Source organism: Pteropus medius, unplaced genomic scaffold (assembly GCF_902729225.1).
Source record: "Pteropus medius unplaced genomic scaffold, Ma_sr-lr_union100, whole genome shotgun sequence".
Lineage (NCBI taxonomy): Eukaryota > Metazoa > Chordata > Mammalia > Chiroptera > Pteropodidae > Pteropus > Pteropus medius.
In genome coordinates this window covers 24,538,365-24,549,280 of record NW_024342467.1, presented here as the reverse complement: position 1 = coordinate 24,549,280, position 10,916 = coordinate 24,538,365, and the positions used below count along the sequence as shown (strand labels likewise).

General features: G+C 43.1%; 1 protein-coding gene across 1 annotated transcript; it reads left to right on the top strand.

The window, feature by feature from the left end:
- The first annotated feature begins 9,883 nt into the window (after positions 1-9,883).
- Positions 9,884-10,675, top strand: POM121L12 (POM121 transmembrane nucleoporin like 12). Its single transcript, XM_039862850.1, has one exon. The coding sequence runs from the start codon at positions 9,884-9,886 to the stop codon at positions 10,673-10,675; it is 792 nt and encodes a 263-aa protein (XP_039718784.1).
- The last annotated feature ends 241 nt before the right edge of the window (positions 10,676-10,916 follow it).

The following is a 10,916-nucleotide window of genomic DNA, read 5'->3' as shown; positions in this document are numbered from 1 at the left end:
TCTTCATTGTCCCCATTTGCTTGTTTTATGTCATATTAAATATCATTGAGACTGTGTATAGGCTCTCAGCTTTATGGAACAATGACCGAGCATTGTCTGTTCAAAACTGTGAACTCATTTTCCAGTATGGCCCACTGTCGACTATGAAAAGCTCAACCACTGTTTGTGGACTGACCGAGTTAGTCTTAGAATTAAACTCAATAATCTAGAATTAAACCTCTGTTTTGTCTCTTCCTCACTTATCCCCTTCCACTAAATATTTGCTTTATTTTTACTTTTGATATTTTCTATTTAATACTGGTACATAATAAACCGTAGAGGTATATTGGGAAGAAGGACGATAAAAATATTAAAATGCCTCATAAATTATAATGATTAAATAGGTTTATCTGAATTTAATATTTCTTTTATTGCGGTTTACAGTGTTGAGCTTTCCAAAGAAAACTAAGACATAGTATTTTTAATGCGATATCTTTATCTTTCAGACCTGCAGTGGCTGATGCAAATCCATTTCCTGATTTAATCATAATCTATCACTTTATTGTTCATTGCCTTTAAAAAATATATGTTTCAAGCAGTCATAATACGAATCATAAGTACACAACTCTAAGATTTTATATGCTTATCTCTAGACTCACCTCTAAGATTATGGTACAGGACACTTTCATCTCTCTAAAAAATCGATCCTGTATCTTTTCGGCTAAAAGCACCCCGGTCAGAACAGGACATTCTTTGAGTTTCATTTAATGCTTTTGAGATTCATCCAGGCTGTGGCATGTATCTGTAGCTTTGTTCTTTTTAAGTTTTTCTTTAATATTGTGTTGTATAAATAATAGATCGTTATCTCTTCACTGCAAATGGATTTTTGAGTAGTTTCTCATAGTGCTGTCACAAATGTGCTTTCGCCAATCTTTGTGTAAATGTACGTACAAAAAAATTAGAAAATATTTTAAACTCAATGATAATGAAATTAGGATATGTTAAAAATATAGGATTTCAGCTAAACCATACTGAGACATAGTTTATAGGCTTAAATACAAGTGTAACAGAAAGAAGTCTAAAAAATATAGTCTAAATATCTACCTCAAGAAATAGAAGTAACAGCACATTAGCCTGAAAAGAAGTAGCGTTAAGGAGTTGCCAATCAAAACGGAACGTTCAGGTCGATTCGAATTTTGCACAAACAAAAAACAACTTATGAATACAAGCAGTTCTCATATGCAGGGGATATACTTATGCTAAAAAAAAAATTATCTTCATTAAAATTTTATGTGTCCTACTTTTTTTAATATTTTTTCTCTGAAGTCTGACAACCCTATAGAGAAAGCTAAAATCTAGGAAAAAAGAACCAATAATAATGAATAGAAGATACATATATGATAAAGATATCAATAAAGATAAAAGTTTATTCTTTAAAAAGCCCAATAAAATTGATAATACTCAACAAATCACAGAGCAGGAAGGAGGGAGATGGAAGAAGAGAGAGATAAAGAGAAAAGAACAGAAATAAGCAATAAATGACAGAACATTTTTACCGACAATGCAATAACACCGCAACTCTAAATGCAAAACGGGCTAAAAAGTACAAATTTTTGAAAGCTTAAGAGCATCATTCGAAAGAGAACACAAATTTGAGTGACTATGAGAAATAAAATGCATATTATATTGCAGCTTTTTAGATAAAACCGTACGTAAGGAGACATGTACGTCAGCAATGCAGCTCCGGGCACCCAAGACATTCCTGACTCCTGTTCACACCACCGGAGCTGTCTGAGAACGGATGCTAATCGCGCGGTCTGCGTCGTTTTGTTTATTGGTTTATTTGCAGTGCTTGGATTTGTTCTAATGTATAGACTTAAATTCATTAAAAGACCGATGTTTTTAAAATTATCTTGCCTTTGAGATAGAAGGAACTTGTCAGCTGCTCCATGAACTCCAGATTAGGTGTTCCAGCTGCTTTTCCCTTAGATACCTGGCTATCATATGGGGGAAATTGATATCAACATGCCTTATAATGGGCCGAAGTTGTTTTCTGATTATATTTACTTTTATTTCTTTATTTACATCATTGACAAAATAAACTCATCAACTATCTTTTACAGCACTGGACTTCTTTACTGTATTGAAAATTAGATCTATATTTTCTTAAACTCTATAGCATCCAGCATCACTTTTTTTTTTAAAAGTTCTTGGAATTTCATTCAGAGTACTCAATATTCTGATTTGTGACATAATATTTTTAGGACAAAAGAAATAATTTTTGTGAAGTTTTACTTTAAAAATGTAATAAATCCATGTATTAATGCTTAAAATATCTTAATTTATACTCATTGGTAGGGTTTTTTTTTTAAATATATTTGTTGTAAGACTCATTTTAATTTTTCAAAACATATTATAAGAGTTTGGTCGAAGCCCATTATCTTAATTAAAGAAACAAATACATGTAGTTTCAAATAACAGTTCAGAGCCAAATCAGTTTTATGGAAATTATAGTTTTAGATTATAGCTAAAATTTCATCATTTTTATTTGGGATCAGGACCGACACACCCTCAGAATTTAATCATACACCTTTCGAAATTTATAAAACTCTCTCGTTACCTTCTTGTTGAGATAGTAAAAAGAAGTAACTCAAAAACATGATTCTAATAATTGATCTGCAACTCTAAAACTAGTGAGGTGTGGTAGGTATAATGATGAGTTTAAAAGAAAAACTGGTCACATGTGTTTGTATGTTAAACGGAATTCCTTTTCTAAATAAAATCGGCTTGGTCAACACCCTTGGCTGGATCACCTTCCTGCAAATGACATCGTCCAGAGACTGCTCGATGCCTTCTTCTCCACGAAGAATACAATGTTCAGTTCTTTGGCATTCAACATGCCTTGCAGTAAATCCATCTAGCCAGTGCCCGGATTTCAATCAGTTCTTTGGTTTATATGGCTTATGACCACACACCTATAAACTTTACAATATTTGTCCTGTGGTGTATCTTTACCCTGAATATGACAAAACACCATAGGCCATGAATTATTAAACCTTTATATTTTGACATCATTTAATCTATTAAATTTTACTATCTTTTCAGTAGCCTATGACTCTGTCGATATGGTGGTTAAAAGTGATCGAGGCAAAGCCCATGGGACTATTTCATTTCATTTATTTCATATCAAATGAGTCATTCATGAGGGTACCTATTAGTAGTCAAGTCAACAAGAAATGTGCATGCTTTATGATTATTAGTCATGCCTGACTTACAGTATTTTTAATGCATTTTAGGATGACTTTCCAATTTCAGCTGAACCCAAGACTTCTGAAATGACTCTCATAAAAGAAGATTTGGTTCCGAAGAGCACACACTACAATGCCAACACCTGCGGCGCTCATCTTTCTTAAAAGCTGCAAAAGTACTTTTCCTACTGTGACATCCAATACGGCAAAGAGCCTTCTCTGGAAATCACCCCTTCATTATGCCTTAGTAATTACTGTTTTCTGTCTGATGAATCTTATGCAAGCTGTGAGACTTTGAATTATGGATCTGGGAGAGTCACAAGAGCATCACTAGCTGCGGTTTGCTCAGCTGTTCATGTCGATCCTTGCTTTCCAGACAAACCCCGCCCCAGCTCCCCACTCTGTCATCTGTACTCATTTGCAGTGAGTTGATCAGAATTCTAACTTACAGGACCTCGGGGTGAATTTCTCATTTAACAAGTGTTGAGCATCCGTGTCAGGTAAAATATTGTATACAGCAGCACTCAGGAGACATAATCGTTGCCCTTACATTTTTCATATTCAGGAATACATAGTTCAGAGATAAAAATGTGACCTCTATTTTTATATTTTGGTCTGAAAGCTTTGATTGTAGAATTATATCCGAATGGGACATTAGCCATCACACATTTGGTTCCACGTGTGTTTAACAAACTGTCGGGTGCGTAATAGAGTTCTATTGAAAAAAGAATACGATGGCATAGAATGGGCTCGAAAACACTAACTATAAGTCTAGTCTAAAAGGAAATTTCCTCACGGAAGTGAAGCACATGAATAGAAGATGAAACTTTCCAAACTATAGGGAATATTTTTTCGATGAGAATCTATTAAATATCAGTACATGTGCCACCTATTGCGCTCGGGGTTGGCTTTATGGCAGTACAGATTTAATATGAATTGTTCTGTATTTCTGAGATTTAGTCACATTATGTAGTAAGGGAACGGTCGAATGTCACATTCTTCATCCATGTTAGACCTTTAGATGGATGAAGGTAAGTCTCTCACACAGTAAAGCCTCTGGCAGGTGAGCATGGAGCAGGAATGAGGAAGCAGTGAAGTCGGCCATGCCCAACCAAGTCAGTGCCGGCCGAAGAATGAACGAGAGGGTCAATGGCAGGCCGCGCCCACAGGCCAGACGGCAGCGGCCCCAGCCATTCTCAACCATGGCTGACAATTGGAGTAGCTGGGAGGACTTTTTAAATATACACAAACCATTCACAGAACCCCCTCCAGACTGCTTAAATGGAATGGAAGGGCACGGGTGGGGTTTGCAGGGTACCCTAATATGCAGCTGAGGCTGAGAATTCCAGATGCAGACCCGGACATTCCAAACTGTAAGATGCATCTGAAACAAATGCAGAAGCTGCTAGACAGTGCCCGAGGTTCTGCATTCTGACAAACGGCCACGTTGTGACCAGAATTGCTAGTCCTTGGGAAGCTTGTGATCTGTCAGAAATGCAGACTTCAGGGCCACACCCCAGACCTACTAAATTTTAACAACATCTCCAGATGATTCGAATGTACATTTGATTTCGAGAAAGGCCCTTTTAAAGTATACACATCCTTCCCAGAGAAGAAACATGATACTCTGTGTAACTTGCATGTCAAAAGAGAGACCCCTTTCCCTTCAATATCTAATTAAAATTTGTTTAACCCGAGCAAATTCCAGATCCTAAAACCAGACACACGCACGATTAAACTTGTAGCAGTGCCTCCCAAACGTAAATCCTGTAACAAAGAAAGGTACGGTTCTGGGGCAGGCAGCATTGCCTCACCTGCAGGGACTTCACAGATGGCATTGCGGGGGCTCTGCCCGCCTGCTCCGTAGGGCTGGGACCTGGTGCTCATCATTAGGCCCGTCCACCTGGTAGTTCTGAGGCTGCGCACTCAAGTTTGTGACCCGCTAGCCCATACGATTATTGTAATATGACGCCCAGTTGGAATGGGGACAGTCAAAATATATATTTTAAAAGACACATGAACTAAACTCTATATTGACTTTAATTTTCTTAAAATGAGATGGAAGAAAGCAGTACATCGAAAGCAGTGTCAGGAAAGGAGATGAGGCATCCTCAGCAGATCAGATATTTTAAGGAATTCCTAGATGACAAAAAAACGGATGGAATGAATCATAACACACACACACTGGACTCGAGGTCAAAATACAATCCAGAGGAACCCCACGAACAAATAGAAAGAGTCGTAGGTAATTCTGTGACAAGCTTTAGAATAATTACTAGCTACCAAACCAGTTAGTGCACACTTCTTATCCTCCTTAAAATAAACTCAAGATTTAAGTTTGAAAAGATGCAGAATTCTGAGGTCTCCCACCTGAATGGTTAATTGACTATTGAGAGGGCTTATAAGTTTAAGAAGTTAGTGATCTAAATAATAAAAACAGGTATTAATTCTGAACTTCATGATCCACTACAAATTTTAAAAAAAGTAGCCAAATCTGACCAAGAAATAGGGGTGCATTAAGACTATGGCCCTTGTGGGCCCCTTTCTTCATTAAAAACATATTAAACTTATGTTTTATGAGTATATTGGTTTATCTATATCTATCTATTGAACTGTATATCTATATCTATTTGCAGTCATGACTTTGGATTTGGCAAAAGTCTCTAATTGCACATTATCAAAATGAATAAACAATTTGGCTTCAAAGTAGGTGAACAGACAACTCACAGAATGAGAAAATATTTGCAAATCATATATTTGATAAGAAACTTGTATCCAGCCTATATACCGAACTCTTATAATTCAATAGTAAAAAGACGAATGCCCCAATTAAAAACATAAGCAAAGAATTTAAATAGATATTTCCCTAAGAAAGCTGTGTGAAGGGCCAGCAAGCCCATGGAAGTGTGCTCCACTCCGCCAGCCATTAGGGAATGCACACCAAAACCACGAGAAAGTACTTCACGTCAACTAGAATGGCCGGAATGATCAAGTTAGTTAATAGCCATTTGTGGAGAGGACATAGACACCTTGAAACCCTCGTTCATGGCTGGTGGGGTTTTAAAATGATGAGGTGTGTGGCAGTTTCTCAAATGATCACATAGAGAGTTATCAAATGACCCAGATATTCTCTTCCTCGATATACATCAAAGATAAATCAAAGCTTATGTCCATACAGAATTTCATACGGGAATGTGTACAGCAGCATTCTTCATAATAGCCTAAAAGTGGAAACCACCCAAATGTCCATCAACTAACAAAAGAATAAACAAAACGTGGGCCATCTGTGCGAGGGAATGGCAGTGGGCCGTGAGGAGGAATGAGGCGCTGATGCGTGCTGCGACCTGGATGACCTTGACCATCTCATGCTAAGTGGAAGAAGCCAGTCACAAAAGACCACGTATAAATCCATTCATCCGAAATCCCACGACAGGAAATCTATAGGGAGAAAGCAGATTACGAGAGGCTTAGGGCTGGGAGGTGAGGGTGGGGATAAAAAGGGAGGTGTTTCTCTTTGGGGTGTTGAAATATTAAAATTTACATTTAAATAAAATATTTTTAAAAGTCTCTGTGAAATATTAAAATTCCCATATTTATAAATATATGAAAAAACCTATGAACTATACATAGGTGGATCGTATGCTATATTAATTATATCTCAGGAAAGTCATTTAAAAAAGTTTTCTTAAGGCTGTTCACGAGCCAAAAATATATTCGAAGGAATGAAAACTCTTGTCAAAATTTGGGAGCAAGACATTGAGCATAACAGAGCTGTCAGCTCTGCAGACGTGAGACGAATGTAAATATGGCAGAGCTCATGCTAATGGCAGGAAGGCAGCGCTCAGGGAAAAAAAATAAACAAAAGAGAAGTAGAAAAATATGAAACCAGATTTCCGGGAAATAATGGGCTCAAGTGTATATATGTGCACTTGTGTGTTGAATAAGATGCTACAGTGGTTTAACGCTCCGAGCCATCTGTTCGTGTGATTTGATTGAAAGTTAAACCTAAAATGATAAAACTACTAAAGAAAAAAAAAATCCCAAGGAAAAAAGGCGATTCTAGAAAATACCCACCCGGTATTCTTCAAAAGTGTCATGGTGTCAGAAAACAAGGAAAAACTGATGAACTCTCAAAATAGAAAGTACTAGAAAGGATTCGCTCATGGAAAACAGTATTAAAGGGAAAACATGAAATCCAAATAGAGTCTGGGGTTTGCCTGTGTAGTTTTGAGAAAGGTTGTGGGACCTGGTGACATCAGGGAGGCTATGGGAGGGTCCAGGACCAAGTTCCACGGTCTCTGCAGTGGCGACACTTTGGTCCAGCTCATGCTCTGTTGGGGCTTGGGTGCTGCAGGGTACTTAACAGCACCCCTGGCCTCTCCCAAGTTGCATCTCTGGGCAACTGTCCCAACCCGAGTTACGGCCTCCTCCTTGTGGCGGAGGCAGGGGCAGTGTCGTCCCTGATCCAGAACCAGAACCACTGATCTACTTCAACCTCTAATGTCAACTGACCAAAAGGAAATTATCTCGGTGCTGACATGGTCAGCGTCTATGGAAATCACTCGTAACTAACCAACATGTTGATTTGCCAGTGAAGGGATATTTCGAGGCAATTAATTTATGGTGGCCTATAACTCACGGGCCGAAAGAATGTGGTTTTTCTAAGTGTTTAGCCACAGACAAAAATGACACCCACTGGGTTGTGTAGCAGATAGGATGTGGGGAACTCTGTAAATATCGGGAAGAAAAAAATGCGTGTTAAGAAATCTATAACTCAGTTGCATTCACTGTCCATGGTGCTGCCGATGATAACGCCACCTTAAGAGCCTTCTTAGCTATAAAAGCTATTGCTATCATTATCAAGAAACATCTTATTAAGAAGAAAATCTGAGCATAGGAATTTCTCTTAGTTTTCAAAATCATATACCAAAGGGTCATTAATTAAATAAGGAATCTGGAGGAAATGAAGGTAGTGAGTGGGAAGGGTTACCCCTTGGCCAATAGCACCCCCTCCCCGCAACCATTGGCCATGTCTGCTACGGAAGCCTATGAGGCTTTCTCGTTCAGCCCCTTTCAACACCCTGGGCCTTCCTCTGTCTGCCTCTCACAGCGGGAAAGAGCCTTTCCTTTGCTCTTGGGCTGGGCGCTGATTGTGTCCTCCACCTTCTGCACCTTTGCCGGCTGGCCCAGCAGGCACCTTCTCCACATGCTTTTGAGGAATGTTCTGGAGCACATTTTGCTTCACACCTCCTTGAACAGACGTCCAGACTTCATCAAACACTGTTTTTGTAGTCAGATGCTTTTCAACTGTTAGTTGGAAATGGGAATCATTCTGCTGTGTATATATAGATGACCAGTAAAAATGAGGGGAAAAAAGAAATTGCAGTAATGTTCAAAGAGAGGAGAATCTATATATAAATGTATGGAAGCTTAAAATTATAGGACAGCCTTCATACGATCGGTGTTGTCAGTGTTAAAATATAAATGGGAGCCCGCTGTCCTTGATTCCCTAAGAGGAGGCAGATTGCACGGAACTGCATTACCAGGCATTCTAGGAGAATAACACGTGCATCACATTTACCGAAACAAAAGCAAGTTATTTTTCCTTGAAAGAGCGTTCGCGTGAATGATGTTCAGTTTTTATATTAACAAAAGAGAGTGGCCTTCTGTCTATACCCTATCTGCAATTTTTATGAACTGCAGGAATCATTGTACTTTCTCCCTCTAAATGTCAAGTCCAGAAACAGAGGTAGCGCCGCTGAAAAGGATATAAAATAGTACAGAGGCTGCGGGGGACAGTCTGGCGGGTCTTCAAAAAGTTCATCAGAGTTTCCGTGTGACACGCCGATGACCCTAGCTATACACCCAAGAGAAATGAAACATTAGTCCATACAGAATTTTCTAATGAATGATTAGAACAGCATTATTCATAATAAACTAAAGGAGTAAACAACCCGAATGTCCATCAGCTGGCGAAAGATAACGCCGTCTATCCATATGCGGGGATAACGCGGGAACATCCCGGGGCTCAGAACATCACACTGAGCGAAGGAAGCTGGTCCCAAAGGACCCCGTATCATCTCACTCAATTTGTATGAAAGGCCACAATAGGAAAACCTGTGTCTATATAGAGGAAGCGGGACAATGGATGCTCAGGGCGGGGTCGGCATGGGGACCGAGGAAGGTGGCAGCTGTCGGGCGCGAGCTGACGAAAATGTTTTTAAGTCGAGTGTGGTGCTGGGTGCCGTATGTGTGACTGTACCAAAAGCACAGACTGCACACTTTGAACGAGTGAATTGTAGAGCATGCGAAAGAGATAGCAATACACACGGTGCGAGAAGGTGAGAAAGCGAGCCTAGCGCCGCTCGCCCAAGCCACGCTCCCGCTGCCAGCAGCGGGCGCGGAGGCCGGAGGCCGAGGCTTCCAGACGGCCAGGCGCACAGAGGCTGCCGCTGCGCCAGCCGACGCCGCCCGCGTCCCAGGCTCCTGCCCCGCGCGCAGACGAGGGTGCGGAGGGTTCCAGCGCCCCGGCCCGCGCGCTCTGCGCCCAGATGCCAACGGTCGCCGAGCCCTGGGCGCTTCACATGCAGCCACGTCCGGAGGCATCGGGAACTTCTGGAAGTCGAATCCCTACCTGAAGGCCCCTCCCCGCTCCCATGGGCGGCTACCTGAGCTCGCCCCAGCCTGCGCTGCCGCCCCTCGCCCAGGGGAAGGGGCCCCCCGACCCGTGGCCTGGCCCTGCCGCGGCCCAGAACGGCGTCCACAGGAGGCGCCGGGTCCACACCAGACCCTTCCCCGACCGGGAGCCAGCCAAGGCCGGGACGCTGGCCACCGGGACGTGGAAGCGCCTTCCAGCCAAGCCCTCGGGGACCTGCATCTGGGAGAGTCCCATGCGGCGGCCGCTGTGGAGTGCCCGGCACCCCGGACAGGCCTGCAGCCCGGTGACCGTCAGGATCACGCGTCCAGAGCGCGGCCGCGCAGCCCCCGTGCAGGGGGCCCGCTGTGCGGGGCGCCCGGACCCCTGCGCCAGGGAGACCGTGCTGAAGGCCCTGAGCCAGTGCAGGAAGGGGAGCAGGCGGTTCGACGGGCCGCTGTGGTTTGAGACCCCCGAAAGCGCGAGCAGAACCCCGGGCTCGGGGCCCAGGCCCTCCGCCTTCAAGCCCCTCATCAAAAACGGGGTGGTCCCTTCCTTCGTGCCCAAGCCAGGGCCCCTGGACCAAAGCCATCGCTCCTGGGGCCACAACGTCTGCAAGAAGGGGACCGCCCCCGGGCCTGACGTGCGGCCCTCACTGCCTGTCGCCGACCCTACCGTGGGGACAGCGCCAGCGCAGGGCGCGGAGCCTCAGCCGCAGAGCGGGGAGACGGTGTGGCAGTGCCGTGGCCTCGCGCCCTCCCCCGGGGCCCAGAGCGGCGTCAGCAGGGGCTCGTTCGCGCCCCAGGACGCGTAGCCCGCTGGTCGCCTTGGCTGCCAGGAATCAGGGCCCGGCCCCCAGTGTCCTGAGACTCAGACCTCCACACCCGCCCCGGTGTCGCTGACTCCTGCTCTGCCCCAGCACAGCGCCCTGACACAGCGTTGCCCCCACCCCAACGTGCCAACCCCATCCCCCATCTCCCTGTCCTGACCGCAGAGCCAGCCCACACTACAGATGGTTGAGAGCAAAGCCTTCGCCTCCCCCTGCCTGCCCACTC